General features: G+C 38.0%; 1 protein-coding gene across 1 annotated transcript; it reads right to left on the bottom strand.

Moving 5' to 3' along the window:
• Positions 1-5134: 5134 nt before the first annotated feature.
• Positions 5135-16179, bottom strand: LOC122998444 (tumor necrosis factor alpha-induced protein 2-like). Its single transcript, XM_044375350.1, has 12 exons — positions 16093-16179; positions 13666-13815; positions 12139-12769; positions 10997-11108; positions 10044-10166; positions 9868-9962; positions 9651-9743; positions 8847-8973; positions 8518-8637; positions 6898-7053; positions 6535-6656; positions 5135-5736 (listed from the first exon to the last, which is right to left on the bottom strand). The coding sequence occupies exons 1-12, from the start codon at positions 16109-16111 to the stop codon at positions 5589-5591; spliced, it is 1896 nt and encodes a 631-aa protein (XP_044231285.1). The 5' UTR covers positions 16112-16179; the 3' UTR covers positions 5135-5588.
• Between the last annotated feature and the right edge of the window lie 1060 nt (positions 16180-17239).

Raw genomic sequence — 17239 nt, 5'->3', positions numbered from 1 at the left:
TGTTACAATTTGTTAGATGGAAATTTTTTATATTATTATAATTATTTTTATACTATTTATTAAGTTTTAATTAATTTAGTGATATAAATGTACAACATACATTTTGCAAAAACGTCCCAGTTTTTACTATGTTACGATTAATCACACAATATCAAACTTTACTGTTAAAAACAACGATTTCTCTGTTTCCGCTACTTCAGGAGATATTTATGGGTATTTTGTTAACTTGTTTAAGTTGAGTGTTTCTGAGTTTAATCTGTGGTACATTAGGGTTTACTTTTTGACATTTGACTTTATATTGTGGTGGTTTACTTATTTTAATTCTATTTTTTAAATGTTATATGCTGTATTCTTCTTTGGTGATTTGTTTTTGTTCAGAAACTTACAGATTGGGTTGCAAGAAGACGGTCTCTTCTTTTTCAGTCAGCAATATAATTAATAAACTTCGGTACAATTCAGTAAAAAGTCTGTTTTTGGCTGTTTGTTCATCCTGCCACCACAAGATGGAGACTAACACCCACTTACTAAAATAAGACTTGATGGGAAATGCTCCACACCACTGACACTGACACATCCTACTTTGTGACTTGGACAGAAAAGATCTTGAAATTTTATTGATTTATTGATATTTCATTGCACAGGTTAGGTAAAGACCATCATATTTAATATTCAGCTAAAACTCCACAACCTCACCTTTGATCAGAAAGGTCAGAGTGAAAGCTTCAACTATGTTAAAAGCAGAAGTTTTTAGGCTGATTTTTAAAATCTATTCTCCTGTTCAATTTATCTGTTTTAGTTTATTTTAATATGTATTTTATTTTACTCTTTTTAAATCCCATTGATATGCATCTTTTTATATGATCTTGTGTTTCTTTTATACCATGTTTAAAGGACAGGTTCACATTTTTCTTGCTGTAATCATTCCTCCTGTTCATACTGACCATCAGAAGATCCCTTTATAATGCACTTACAATGTAAGTGATGGGGGACAAAATCCACAGTCCCCCTTCTTTCCAAAAATGTATTTAAAAGTTTATATGAAGCTAATATGAAGCTTCAACTTCAAATGAGTCAAATCAAGTAGATATCTTTCAATGTTACAGTCTTTTCAGAGAAAAAGTCCAAAAACTGAAAACAGATTTGTGTATCAGAACTTTGTTTTTTCTTCTTTCCTCTCCCATTAATCATCTCACGACCCCTCAGATTTATCTGCTGACCCTTTGGAGGGGCCCGATCCCTAGGCTGGGAACCACTGGACTGAACTGGAAAGCAGTTGAAACTAGCTCCACCTCCGGCAGCTATAACAGTAACAGTCAGTCAGTCACAGCGGCAGGACTTTTACTTCTAATGCTTACAGTAAATTTAGCAGATAATACTTCTGTACTTTTACTTAAGAAGGATTTGAAATGCAGGATTTGCATTTGCTGCTTACTTTAATACTTTAACTACATCAAGCTCATAATACTTACGTACTTTTACTGTAGTAGGATTTTTCAGGCAAGACTTGTACTTATAATGGAGTATTTTTACATTGTTGTATTGTTGTATTGTTGGTTACTTTTTCTGAAGTAAAGGATCTGAGTTCTTCTTCCTCCACTGTCTAATTAGCACAAAACACAAAGTACAGCTGAGGATGATGAGGATATCATTAGTTTTACAGGTATTTAATCATAAACAAAAGTATTTAGCTAATTAAAATCTGATGGTGCTGGAAGAAAAGTTAGGAATCGCCAAAGGTCATAATAATTCATCCAACAGTTGTTGAGATATTTCAGTCTGGACCAGTCTGGTCATAGAGCCTCCACTAGCATGGCTAATAATTTCTTTGAATTTCTTTTTCATTTAATTTTAGCTCAGTCAATAAATATGAATAATTAAAAACTGATAATAAAACTAAAAATGTTTAATTAATGGCCTATGTCAGGCTGATAAACCTCAAACTTCTCTTTGGCTGTGGTCCTGGTTACTGAAAACCATAGACTGTATAAAAATATGGATGTAGTTACCGTGACGTCACCTGTTGGTTTCTGAAGGGCGGTTTAAAGTGCTTAAAGTGCTTAAAGTGAGCCGCTCCGGCTGTTGCCATCTTGGCAATGCGTGAAGCTGCCTAACTCCCAGCCAATCAAAAATGGGCAGAGAGGCGGGCCGAATGGCTGAAACAAGCCACCTAGCGGCTGGCAGACCTGTCACTCAAAGCAGCCATGTCCTTTACTATGCATAACTTTATGTTAAATTGTTATTTAATAAAATTTAAACGAGTGAGTTATAAAAAAATTCACCCCCCGTACAGTTGGCATGAAAGGGGAAATTAGCTATAGAGAACCAGGCTGTAAACATGTTTATTTCTGCTGTAAAGTTGGGCATTTTAACATGGGGGTCTATGGGGAATGACTCGCTTTTGGAGCCTTCAAGGAACCGCAGTTTTTGGCACTTTCGTATTGGCTTCATTTTACAGCTGCAGAGGTTCTTGCTTGCTGAAAACATAACAGTAGCCATCTCTGGGTTGGTGGCTCACAGCAGGAAAGCACCATGGATTTCCACCAACCAGCTTCCAGTCATTTATCAGCCTGGTCATTCCCAGTACAGTTTACCATCCACAGCTTTCAATAGTTTATCTTCCCTCCCTCTCCAATGGGAATTTGTAGCTATGACCCCCGTCTTCCTGAGCACATTCTTTTCTTTCAATGATATACAAACATTGAAAGACTTTCAGGGAAAAAAGCCGCCAGTAATGTGCGCCGGACTCATGTACTTCCCTGCTTTGAGCAACAGCCATTAACTGCAGTTACAACTGAATAATAATTAACTAGGAAACACCTTGATCCAGTGTCCATCTGTTCCCGCAAACAAGGGTCAATAATTTCCTGCTATTGTACAAGACTGGCTTGGCTGTTTATGATGTTGGTGAGTCACTTAATGGAAAACTTCACAGTAACTGTATGATCGGTGGTGGTTTACACTTCCTGCAGAACCTCTGATGAAGAATCTGAAGAATTTCAATTATTTTAGGAACCAATTTAGGAACATTTCTTCAAAATGATTCTTCAACCACCATGTTGTTGTTTTTCACTCATAACTCACCCTGATAGGTTTTGTCTGTTAACTCCCAAAATACTGTTTATATCATTTAGTGTCAAAATGCAGGTCTACGTTGTTGTTTCCTGCACTAAATGTTCATATATTTTGTGCTCTAACTCATGAATTTTAATGAGTAAGAACATGTTTTCATGAACCTGCAAAAAAGCTCATCTACTCAAAGACTTTGTGTGTGAATTTTATTTAGATTGAATTTGTTGTTTATTTATTAAGGTTTAATTAATTTATTTATACAAATGTACAAATCAGATGAAAATGTGGTATAGTTTTCACTCGGCTACAATCAATTAGACAATATTAAACTGTTGAAAGCAGGTATTTCTGTGTTAATTACATTACAAACTTACAATACTTTCTAATTTTACTTGAACTACAGATTGCTTTTTAACTTGAACTGTTTCAGCTACTTCAGGAGATATGTTGTGTACTTTTTAACTGATTTAATCTGGATTTAATGTGGGTATATGTCAAAGTTTATTTTTGACAGTATGTACTATCTGTGTGAAGTATACTGGTTTACTTGTTTACTTGTTCCTATTTATTTTCTATTTTTTTTAATTTTATTTCTGCCTCTATGCAGCATATAATGGTTCTCTTTCATAACGCGTTTCGTGTCTAACCGTGGCAACACCTCCTCCGTGACCTCATCAGAAGCTCAAATAACATTATACCAGCCCTAATTGGCTGGCACCCTTGACGTCTATGTCAGCCCAGAGCTTTGCCCCTGCAGCAATAAAACCTCTAACTGGGACACTCACCCCCTGTGTGCAGCCCCTAGGCTTATCCCATGCTCAGGCATGCTTTTTATCATGCCTTTCACCTCTGAGGAGCATCGGCGTCTGCATATTCTGTGTCCAGCTTGTACCCTGAAAATTTATGTGGACAGGACTCAGGGTTTTGGAAAGGGCGACCAGTTATTTGTGTCTTAGACAAAACCACATGTGGGTAAGCCTGTGTCCAAGCAACCTCTGTCCCACTGGATGGTGGAGGCTACTGACCTGGCTTATACTAGCAAGGGTCTCCAGCCTCCCACTGGCCTACGTGCACACTCCACCAGAGGTTTAGCAACCTTGTGGTCTCTCTTCAAGGGAGTTTCTATTCAAGAGGTGTGTGCGGCTGCATGCTGGGCCTCAGCCCACACGTTTGCTAGATGTCTATACCAACCCAACCCTGGCACATTCACTTCTCAGTATGCAATGAATGCTATGAAAGAGAACTTAAGGTTATGGATATAACCCTGGTTCTCTGATTAGCGTGAGTGAGTGTCTCACCCAAGTTGGTAGCTCCTGGTTTGAAAAGTGAAGTGCCTTAAACCTGCATTCTTTCTAATGGCCAGCAGGGGGCGACTCCACTGGCTGCAAAAATAAGTCTGATTGTATAGAAGTCTATGAGAAAATGACGCTACTTCTCACTTGATTTATGATCCGAGTAAACACTTTCCTAATGAATTTATGGTCTCAATCGCTAGTATCAAGTCTTCTTCAATGGATCATAATGTTCATTTTGTAAATGATGGCCCCATTTAGAGTAAAATTGATGATAAAACAGCGTATGCTTTAGGGCGTGGCTATGTTGTGATTGACAAGTCAGTACCACAACGACAACGTTGATTAATGTAACCATGGCGTAACCCATGGATTTGCAGAGTATAGGCGTAGCTTCTGCTATTTCACAGTGTGTTTGCAGTTCATGAAAGTTAATTGTAACATTTTGGTCACCCAAAAAAGTCTTGTCCAGCATTTGGTTGTGATAAAATATCCTCTAAGGAGTCAGATTTTCAGTTTGTTTGGTGAGTACATGTTGTTTTAATGGTTTTAGGCCTGTTTTGCACTGGCAGATATTAGCATTAGCATTAGCGTTGTCACTGTTAACCATAGATTGTATGGTCACTATGGTCAGCTCCACCCTCTTGTAAATATGGTCACTTCTGGCTGCAAAAATCAAACATGGCGACAGTCAAATCCAAGATGGCGATGGTCAAATCACTACACTCGAGGCTTCAAAAATGGCGGTTCACAAACCAATGGGTGAGGTCACAGTGACTACGTCCATTTTTTTTTACAGTCTATGGTCTCACCAGACTACCCTCCTTGTTATGGAAATGAGGAAGAGGTGAACTTGTTTTAAATGACAACTGACGCTATGTCAGTCTAATATTAAGGAAGAGGGTCACATCCACTCCTGACATAGGTGTCACGGGTGCCAGCCAATTAGGGCTGGTGTAATGTTATTTGAGCTTCTGATGAGGTCACACGGGAGTTGTTCCCATCGTGAGACACTGACTCACGCTAATCAGAGAACCAGGGTTATATCCTTAACTTTAAGTTTTGTATTCCTTTAATTACCCAGATAAGATTCTCAACACATGAGCAGCATCACTTACATATCAATGTGTTCATCATACTAATGCAACACAAACATTATGATACATTATATTGGACAACTCAACTTTAAAACTGAAATGAGGAGAACATATCACTGGAGTGAACGTCTCATTTGACCGGAATGCTGGAGAAAAAAGGGCGAGCGTTGACAACGTTGGCTGGCTTCAAAGTGTCTGACAGAATTGCTTTGACGGTTTTCCTGTTGGCCTTGGTGAGGTTAGTCTTGAGCTTGAGCAGAGCCGAAACATGTTTTTCACTGTGGATGAAGGAAGGTAAACATTAGAAATTAACTTTTTTAATCCAGGACAACCACTCATTAAACAAAAGAGATATGACATGTTAATTTGTTAGTTTTAGAGGTGCTGGTACAGGTGGATTATGTTACTTTTGGACTGAGCCAGGCTAGCTGTTTTCCCCTGTTTCCAGGCTTTGTGCTAAGCTAAGCTAACCAGCTGCCAGCTCTAGCGTCATATTCAGAGCACAGTGAAAGTGGTATCAATCTTCTTATCAAACCACAAAAAAGCAAAAAAATATATTTCCCAATGTCAAACTATTTTATTCTTTGGTTTGCATGTGAAAGTCTTACAACACTAGCCGTGTTTCCATTAACCTATTTTTATGCGCATTTTGAATTATCGCATTAAAAAAAGCTTAATGAAAACGCCAAAATTTGAAAAAACTTCCTCAATTTCGCAAAAAAAGCTTCACTGACTACGTCTACAGACTGTCATAACAAGCTTTCATTTAAAAGCAGCACTTTTCTTTGTTTCACTTTTGTTTTTTCTTGATAACTCCTCCAGAAAATTGAGCCTCAGCCTTTCATAATAATATCATAATATCAGGAAACATCTGAACTCATGTGAGAAGTTTTAGCTCAGTTCACTTCCTGCTTCCCTTAGGTTTTACTGAAAAATATGTTTGTCAATGTTCAATGTTTACTGATTATGTTCTGTCTTTATTAGGTCAATCACAGCTAAATAAGGACAGTGCACATTCGCTTTTGATAATAATAATAATAATGACGTGAATCCAACATGCAGATTGTAAAGGTTACCTGAGGTCAGGATAATCAGTTCCCAGTGATACTATTTGTAACTTTATGGCAGGGAGGTCTTGGAGTTTTAGCACTTCGGCAATATTGTTCAGGATTTCCTTCAACCAGTCCTCCTTTGATCCCTGTGAAGTAGTTTAGTTTAGTATTCAAGTTTACTTCAACAGTAATATACAAGCCAAATGTTTTGGGGAGGATTTTATCTTTAGTGTTTATTGTTTTTAAAGTGAATTTTCCCAGGAACATGTTAATCACACTCTGCGGTCAGTTCAGTGATATATTTTTTTCCTTGGAGTTTCTGATGTTGAACGTAAGATGATGCAACCAAAAATTAATGTTTTGTTAGATTTTGTGCTTGAGTCTCACCATTTTCACAAATAAATTGTGCAAACTCTCCGCGTTGTCTTTCACAGTCATGTAGGCTTTCTCCTGACGCTCCTTGTTCTTCAGTTTGACTTTCCTTTTCAGGAGCCTCTTCACATATTCTGCTGTCACTTCCTGGTGAAGCTGACCCATCAGATCCTGCAATCAAATCAGTAATTCCGACAAATTTTAGCAAACAACTATTTTTTGTTTGTTCTTTGAAGAACCACTTGATTTACCAGATAATTTGCAAATCTATAAAACTATACCAGTAATTATCCATGTTTTACTCCCTTTACTACTTAAATTATGAATATTTCATGTATTACTAACTGTTTTGCAAACCATACTGTAGTATGCATTTCATCTCCAGGCAGCCATTGGGTTCCATTAACTTCTGTACAGTTTGAAAATCATATATCATATATGTTTATGTAAAATCTCACTGTATGTAAATTAACGGAAACCAATGGCCGCCCGAAAGGTAAAATATATTTAAATATATTCTGTAGAAATGTAAAGTTAACATGAAAGTTAACATAACATGTAGTTAAAGGACCAGTGTGTAAGATTTAGTGACATCTAGCGGTGAGGTTGCAGATTGCAACCAACTGAAAACCCTCCGCCTCCCCTTCTAAGCACATAGGAGAACCTACGGTGGCTGTGAAACTTGTGAAAAAACGCAAATGGCCCTCTCTAGAGCTAGTGTTTAGTTTGTCCGTTTATGGGCTACTGTAGAAACTAGGGGTGTGCCAGAATACAAATACGTTATTTGGCAAAGCACAAATAGTGGGTTTTTATGAATATTTGTTTCATACAAACATTTTTTAAAATTATTTGTTTCAGGAAGAAGAAAAAAAACGGTTGGTTACATCACTATCTCAGTCTCTCTCCTCTGCTCCGCTGTTATGTCTATCAGCAGATCTCAATGAGGGGAGTCACATCCACCTGCTACATGATGCACATTTCCTAATATGGACATCACTCCTGGAGTTGAGGGATGTTCCTCAGAGATAAAGCTGATCTACTGACACAAGTGAAGTGCTCCCAAGGGACTCTCCATAACCTGTTGTTCCCACTCTCCTTTCCACAAAGTTAGGTTGTAAAAAATAGGCAATAAATGAAAAGTGCAAAGCTTTGAAGGCCTTTCCTCCATGTTACACGGTGTGCTGTCTCTGTGTTATGGGTGTATAAATAGGTAGGTAGAGGTCTGTTTGCAATGAGGCGATGAGTAAAGTTTTAGCTCATTAGTCAGCACAGTCATCTTTGATCTGCGAGACTCCAGTTCAAGACCTGGTGTGGGGACCTCCTTTGTAAGGTAGTTTATTCATGAACACTTATTGTAACACTTTGATTTTCTAAAATTAAAAGCTTAATAAAAACAAAACAGGATTCTAAGGCAACGAAAACACGACGATTCTTATTTTCAGGTAATTATACACTAATTAAAACATACTTATGGATATTATATTCCATTTCTGCCAAGACTGTTCTGCTAGATGCCACTAAATTCTACACACTGGTCCTTTAAGGAGCTAAAACTTGAAAAAAACAAAACAAAAAAACAGTGGCTTGTCCTTTCATTTGAATTGAAGAGGGTGTGCCATGGTTTCTTCAGTTTACCTGGTGACACAATTCAGCTGAACCTTGAAGATCCTGAATCTCTCGTTCAGTGCTGACCAGCAGATTCTCAAACACTGACTTATTCAGCCAGTCACTGGTTCCCAGCTTGCGGTACTGTGGCTGTGTGAGATACAAATATGATGCATGAGATAGTGAAATATTTTATCTCTAACTTTTACCAAAAACAGATATAGGTAGGGTCCACAGTAGTGCTGAATTTGTAATAAAAATGTTCAGTTTAGGGTTAAAATTTTAATTATTATCCATCTACACAGTGACATCCATGAGCACATTTTGTGAATTATTATGTATTATGTAAATAAACTTACCTTGAGGACCTTGTGCACAGGGCTTAGTAAATACATGTGAGCAGATTGTTTCATGTCCATTAGAACAGACAAACAGCTTTCCCGAACATCCTCTGGGAACAGATCACTCTTCTTAATGAGGAAGTCCCTGCAGACAGACCACAGGAAAACCCTCAAATTAGCTCACCGCAATATTTTATTGTGATAGTGAAGGATAGGTGCACAATATTTCTGTCTTAAAACAACAGTCAGAAGCCCAAATGAACATTGAAACAGTTTTTTTTCTTGCTGTAATCATTCCTCCTGTTCATACCGACTATTACAATGGAAGTGATGGGGGTCAAAAACCACAGTTCTTCTTCTGTGAAAAAATGTATTTAAAAGTTTATCTGAAGCTAATATGAAGCTTCAGATAAACTTCTTTTTAGTGCCAAAGTTCGTCTTTTTGTTACTATACTTCCACTGCAGCTCAACAGGGAAACACTGTCCGAGGAAACACAAAGAGAGAATTTGATGCTAAAAAGACTGTAAATGTGTCAGATATCCACTTGATATGACTAACTCAGACTGCTGAAGCCTCATATAAGCTTCACATCAACTTTTAAATGACTCTGTGGACACACTGTGGATTTTGGCCTCCATCACTTACATTGAAAGCACATTTGAAAGATCTTTTAATAGCCAGTATGAACAGGAGGAATGATTACAGCGAGGAAAACCTCTTTCACTGTTCATGTGGACACCTGACTGTTGTTTTAAGACAGACTTGAAAAATTGTGAACCCGTCCTTTAAGCTGTTAGTTTGTCTAAATGTCAGAAAAGTACCTGAAATGTTCAACACAGCTGAGTATGGCCTTGATGAACGGCTTGCTGTTCGGTTTGCCTCGCTTCATGATGTCGTCTTGGAAGATCCTGAATCTGCAGGAGTTTGTATTTGAATGAAAACAGTTGATTTTCACATCTGCAGTGTTGATATCATTAAGAATAGAACTAACTGCATTTATAAATAACAGTATTAGAAGCAAATAATCAATCTTGTTACCTTTGTAGTAAATCTTTCAGTTGGTAAGTTAAATCCTGGGCCTTGCTTTGGTCTCCCACAACTTTTACAGTTGTAGTCACAATACCATTGATGAGCTAAAGACAGATAAAGGATACAAATTAATTACTGCATTTAAAAATGATAATTATGTTTATATTGTGTTGATAATACTGTACCGGAATGAGATCATAGGCCACAGGACTGATGAAGCAGCCGTCCTCTCTTGACGGCTCCTCTCCGTCATCCCACTTTTGTTTTGCTTCCTCCAGGACGCGGTCGATGCAAGTCGTCAGCTCACTCTGGATGTACAAAAAACAACATGCAGCTGTTACTTTTAACACACATAACACTCTACTACTCTACTCTACTTTTTTGTTTAAGGCATGAATTTCTATGATTCTATCAGGGTGGCACTAGTGAAAATGTCATCAGGACAATCATATTAAAACTGATTATTGTCTAAAGGGCAGAAAAATGTGGCCTGTTGCTGGAGCTCAAGATTAGATCAACTAAAATCCTCCAGAAAGCCACAAGTATTATAGTTTCATCTGGGCTTGTTCTAGCAAGTGAATGTTCATTGTTCATTCCTTCTGCAATCCGACTACTAAATGTTCTTTAGCATTGTCATTGTTGGTAGATGTTTTATCTGATCTTTTTTATTGCATCTATTAAGTTTATTTATCTATCTTATTTTTGGATTCCACATACAGCTCCTTTGTGTTTTTTTTTACTCCTTTTGTGTTGTATATTGCATTATTTATTTTTATGTAATTGTGCTGTGTTAACAACAAGCTGCCCCAAACAAATTGCCCCTAGTGAGATTAATAAAGTTGTATGTACTGTATTGTAAAACATTGAGATTCATCTACTGGGGACCATGAATATCCACAACAAATGTAATGACAAATGTAATGACAATCTAACCCATAGTTAGATAATCTGACCCATAGTTGCTGCGATATCTCACTCTGCACAGAAGTTTTAATCATACTCATTGACTGGCAAACATCTGGATTGTTAGATATCGCTGCTAGTGTAAAAAACACAAAAATGAGACCTGAAATTTGAGTAAAACTACCAAACTAAAACTAAAAACTGCTATACATAACTAGAAATGTAATGAATCTACCTGTTGTTTGTTCAGGTACTGTTCCTTTAGAGGTTCCAGTAACTTTTCAGGCAGCAGCTTTCCCAACGCTTCGTGATCGATCTCACTGGCCAGCTCTGGCTCTCGAAGGATTCTGACACAGAGAGCAGACATCACATTCACAGTCATTAACAATTCAAGAAACATGAACTGTACAGATTAGGATTTCATGTGAATTTTTTCATCCTCTGGAGATCATGAATATTGATGTTAAATTTACCAGTGGTGGATGAATTACTCAGATCTTTTACTTCGGTAAGTTTCAAGAAAAAAATCTTGCATTCAAAATTTTATTGAAAGTACACAAGCATAAGCATCAAAACATACTTTAAGTACCAAAAGTAAAAGCACTCATTATGCAATTCAGAATAAAATAAAAATAATATATTATTTTATTATTAATTATTGATGTATTATGTGTAACATATTTTAATTACTTTATGTATAGCTTGGTAGCTTAATCTATAATTGATTGATTGATTGATTGAATTGTTTATTTAAGTGTGCACCTTTCTGGCTAAAGCGACCAGCATCCTGAGAGACTCCACTCACCCCTGCAATAGACTGTTCTCCCTCTTGCCCTCAGGCAGGAGGTACAGCAGCCTGCGTAGCAGCACTGTCAGGTTCAGTAACAGCTTCTACCCGGCTGCTATAAGACTGCTCAACAAAATAACACACTGCTGACTGTGCTCTTGTGTTTTTAGTCTTTTTCTCTCATACCTGTGCAATGTCCAGAAATTATTTATTATTCAGTTTTTAATGTGTTTTTAATGGTATCATGCTCGTAGTTTCGTTCTACTTTGCATCACTGATGTTTTGCTGAATGACAATAAAAGGATCTTGAATCTTGAATCAAAGTAGTGGAGTGCAAATATAAAGCTGGAGAATGCTGGAAAATGGAAAGTAGTTGTTGAGAAATCTTGGTCTGATACGTTGGACAGAGGATGGACTGATGGACCAACACATGGACAGACATTATCATGTTTGGGCACTGCCACCGCCAGAATAAAAATACACCAATATAGAATAGAATGGGTTCAGAAATATAAGATTCTTCACCAAATGTTGATTTTGAACCATGTTATTGTTTTATAATAATAAGATAAATTGAATTAATGACTCACTCTGGATAATACTCGTTCACCCAGAGCAGGAGGGAAGTGCAGTCCTTATCATCTAGGCCAAACTCTGCAATCTTTTTGAGTCTGGCACTGAAGGTTTGGTGGTACCACCTGGCATAGGAATTACAGATGTTCAGCTCCAGTGGGTAGCAGCTTTTTACCACCTCCACCACCCACAGCAGGTCCTGCTTCAGCTGCCTGCCCATGCTGCGGATGTGGAGAGACTTCTCCACCTGGTCTGCAGGGCTGGAGGAGGTGTTGTCCATGCGCTCCTCCACCAAGCTGCAGAGCGTTGAGTCGTGGAGCTTCTTCCAGCCGCTGGGCCTCCAGGCTGGCGGTGTCCCATCCCTCTGCTTCCACTGCTGGTCCTGCTCCTCCTCCTGGCAGACGGCATTCACAGCAGACGTTAGAGCCTCAGCGTTGACTTCTGTGCTGAGAGACTGTTTCAGAATCTGCACTACGAGGTCCTTCAGGGCTCTGCGGTCTGCATCAAGCCTGTCTACTTCTTCCTCCTGATGTTCAAGTGCCTCTGCTTCTGTTATCTCCCCAAACAGATGCTCCTCTCTCTCTATCAGCAGCTGGCTGGCCTCAAACAAATGGTTTGCCTCAAGGAGTTCTTCAAATGTGGGTATCACTGAGGGAGAAAAGCAAAGAGCAGACCTTGTTTTGAGCTGTTGGAGATGGTGTTTACAATAAAATGTGGCATCTAAACTTCCTGGAATCACTTTCTATTGGACCTCATACTCCATGTGCATGAGACAAAGACAGGCCTGCATTCAGTCACAAAGCCTGATAACAAAGAATGGCACCCAGTCAAACAAAGGGTCCAAAATGGACTCCATCTCCCAGCATGTTTTGCTCAGTTCGCACCTTGGTGTGAACTCTGTGGGACGCATTACAGTTTCGTCTCTGATTGGCAGAGACACATCAACACCACCGGGAGTCCTGGCAACGCAGCCGTGATATCACTGTGGCTTTAAGAAGCAGCTGCACGAACACCGCCATTCCATTGTAAATGTGCAGGAGGAAGCGTTGCTTTCTCTGTGTGAGAGCTTGCTAAAGGACTTAACCCCATGCAAATCCTTTTTTCGCCACCAACTGGAAGGTTCTCCCCTCACTGGACAGAGCGTGAGGACGGTCCCGTCAGTATCCAAGCTGAGGAACAACTGAACAACTGGCCTGCCGAGTACCTGAAAAACTGTGTGCAGGTGTACTGCTGCTGTTTTAAACGCAAAGCTAAGTTAATTGATAAATAAAAACTATTCATGGCATTATTTTTGAAAGCATCCTCAGTTTACTTTTAGTGCCTACTTTTCATATACTTTTGCACATGCTTTTCAGTATGTGTAAATATATAGTGTTTGTGGCCTTGAAGACATGAATTCAACCATTAACTTCATCTCTGTTCCTAAAATATTTCTGTTTCTTCCTGTTTTCTGCAGTGCAGTCCTATTCAAACATTAACAGTTAATGGTTGGCTAACAACTGGCTAATGGCTGGATGTATCTGATGTTAGCTCCATTAACTGACCATTTTGGGGTTCCTTACCGCCAGGTGAGAGGTGTCCATCAGTTACAGAGATGGTGTTTGGACCAGCTTGAGCTCTGTTGCCTCTAAATAACTTTTGGAACTCTATCCTCAACCACCTTCCTCTTGCAGGTCTGCTGCTTGGTTCCTCTCCTGTGGAGAAAAAATACCACCAAATGTTGCTAATAAAAAAAGAAAGAAAAAGAAGAATAGCTAAGTGAAAAGCTTAAAAATAGAACATGCGCACCAGAGACTTCTGCCGGCCGAGCAGCTAACTTCTGGTTAGCTCTCTGTTAACACCTTATGTGTGCAGCTCAGCTAGACTTTCCAAATGTTATCAGACCAAATGGATCAAATTTTGATTGTGAAATTAGTAATTCTGCAGGTGTTGCCCAAAACAATTTATCCACCATTTTACAGTTGCAACATTAGCATTAGGAGTAGGCTATGGTGGAGCCCATGGCGTACGCACGTCTCACATGTGTTTTGTAATTACTCTCACTGCTTTAAGCTAGTTTTTGTTTTAATTTTGTGTAATACACTTGCTTTCCTGTTTTTTAATGTTTTAGTTAGCTATTTTTAAAATTGTGAATACAGTTTTTGCATTTTTTAAGGACCAGTGTGTAGGATTTAGTGGCATCTAGCAGTGAGGTTGCAGATTGTAACCAACTGAATACCCCTCCCCCTCCCCTTCCAAGTGTGTAGCAGAACCTACAATGGCCGCGAAAAACGGGAAAGGCCCTCTCTAGATCCAGTGTTTGGTTTCTCTGTTCTGGGCAACTGTAGAAACATGGCGGTACAACAACATGGCGGGTTCTGTGGAAGAGGACCCGCTCCTTACGTAGATATAAAGGGCTCATTCTAAGTTAACGAAAACACGATTATTCTTATTTTCAGGTGATTATACACTAATTAAAACACACTTATGAATATTATATTCCATTCCTGTCAAGTCCATTCACTAGTTGCCACTAAATCTTACACAATGGTCCTTTAAATGACTATAATGGTATTTTCTCATATTTTGAATAAAAAGAGAGATTCAAATTTAAGTAAACAATTCACTAACTGCTACTAACATAAGTTGTTACGTGTGCTATGTTATTCAAAATCAAATCCTAACAAACACATTTTAGTTTTTTGAGCAAAAAAGTGGAATGAAAACATATTAAAAGAGGAATCTGTAATAAAACTGTACTGTTTCTATCAAAAATTAATAAGATAAATACATTGATTCAATCTGATTAAATCGTAACACAAAGCATCATCTAGCATCCAGTTGTTCCACATCATCATGATTTTTCTTATGAAAAAACAGACCATGGAAATGACAGTTAATAAGAATATTACTTTTCAGTGACAAAATTCACCTTTCAGCTTCATTGATCAATAACTAAAAAAGCCTGTTGATGATTCATATAACAAGAAAGTACTAAAGTGTCAGCCTTTCCCTGCATATCACATTTAACAAAGCACGGGAGGAAACTTTTATAAGAGTAAACACTCTATCAACCAGTCCAGACAGGCAGACAAATATCTGTTGTATAGTGTTTTTGTCTAACTCCTCCAGCAGTGTTACTCACCCCAATCTCACAGTCGGATCAGACATTATGCTGATTCTACAGTGCATATTTTGTACTAGGCCAGTATATAATACAATATACGGTATTTTTTAGAAAACATAGGATAATAATTATAATGTTGTTACTAAACTCAGCTACATTGGAAACTGCTTACAGAGATCACTTCTAACCAGGTCAAATTGATCACTATAAGCAGATGATTATTATAACCGATTTTTTTTCTTTTTCTTAATTTCTCATACAATTACCATTTAATTAACAATTTTATATTTATTACATGAATATGAAGTAATGAAACGGACAGTTTCACTATTTACTTAATTTTATTGACTGTTTCAAAATACGGAACAGCTGTTTCAAACGCTTGTTTCACTGCTGCATCTCGTTGGCTCATTTTTGTCAGTTTGTCATAAGCTTCAAGGAGACTACATTTTTCATTAAAAGAAATTGACTTCCTTTCCTTTTCTTTCCTTTTTGTCATTTCCTGATTGTTTCATGGTGGTTCTCAAATAAACATGCCCACCCCGCACCTCCACGCAAACCTGCAGAGGTGTGCCGCAATGCCTGATAATGGTGCAGCAGCTGCTAAATATACATCATATGTGTACTATGGGAGTAAAGTAAAAAGAAAATAGAATTATAACTAAAGTTATAATGGTCCTATGTGGTAATGACATTTTTCAGTGTGTATGGTTCTAATATCGTATGTTTGTCAGTTAGTTCCAGTAAAATCAGCCATGCTCATCATCACTGACTGTGTTTTGTGGTTAGTACATGTAACCTCCATACAACCTGTTTATCACTTTAATAACCTGATTATTGTTGTGTTGTAAACAGTTTTTCTTACCTTTTGCTCTGAAACTCATCGCTCCTGAAGGCAGGAAGACTCACAGGTGTGAAAAGCTCGTCCGTCTCTGCAGCAGGTCGGCTGAACACTGAACTGAGAATAACTTGCAAAATACCATCTGATGTCAGGATGTTGGTTAAGTCATGCTCTGAGAAACTCTGCTATATCACGTATCCACATTTCCTCTTGGAACTTACATTTATAATGTGAAAATGAATGCATCAGCTCTTTCAAAATGACACATATGTGTGAATGTTCAATTTAAAATGTCGCCCAGTTTCTGACACTGATCAAACTCACTGTGGGTGAGGTGTTATTATAGAGGCGAAATCTTACGATGATTACAACTTTATCTCTGCATATTTAATGAGGACATAAATAATTTCAGTTTTTCAAATCAGATTAATTTCAAACCAGAAAACAAATTTGGTTGTTTGTTACCCTCCATAAAACAAAGTCTAACTTCTAATCACATATATGAACTTTGATTTTCAAAGCATCTAAAAAAGATGAATACAGTTCACACCACAAACTACGCTCAAGTACTACAAATACATCTGGGAAAAGATTTTCACTTCCTCAGAAAAAAGAGAAGTCTAACACCAGTTTAAGTTCAAATTTATTTCCTCTGCTCTGACCACAACTTTTATCACAACAGTTTCTCAGACACCTTGCTACTTTATAAATTATCAGTGTGATTTTTAGCACCTCACATACGCACAGCTGACTTCCAAGATCACTCAAATAGATACAATAATCAGATTTTGCTGCATGAAATGACCAAAATACATCTGATCTGATCATGATCTGAAACATTTCACTTTCTGTGACTTAAAGGAATAGTTCAACAAATTGGAAAGTACGCTTATTTGCTTTCTATTATGGTGTTTTCAAACCTATAGTTTGTTTGCTTTGGCCTGAATCAGTGGATGAGTTTGTAAACCTTGTTCAGTTGCTTCTCACAAAGAGAAAACGCATTAAAAGCCAGGTGAGATCATTCTCTCTGCTCATTGGTCAGGTGTGTCTGGGGCGGCAGCAAGAACGTGAACACAGGAAGAAGGTCCTAAAGAAGACTTTGTTGCACTAGCCCAGAGACCTGTACTATGAAGCAGGATTTGGGCTTAGTGGAGTATTTTTTGCTATTTAG

Source organism: Thunnus albacares, chromosome 15, assembly GCF_914725855.1.
Source record: "Thunnus albacares chromosome 15, fThuAlb1.1, whole genome shotgun sequence".
Classification (NCBI taxonomy): Eukaryota; Metazoa; Chordata; class Actinopteri; order Scombriformes; family Scombridae; genus Thunnus; species Thunnus albacares.
Note: the sequence above shows the minus strand (reverse complement) of the source record. Positions and strands in the feature narration are given on the sequence as shown.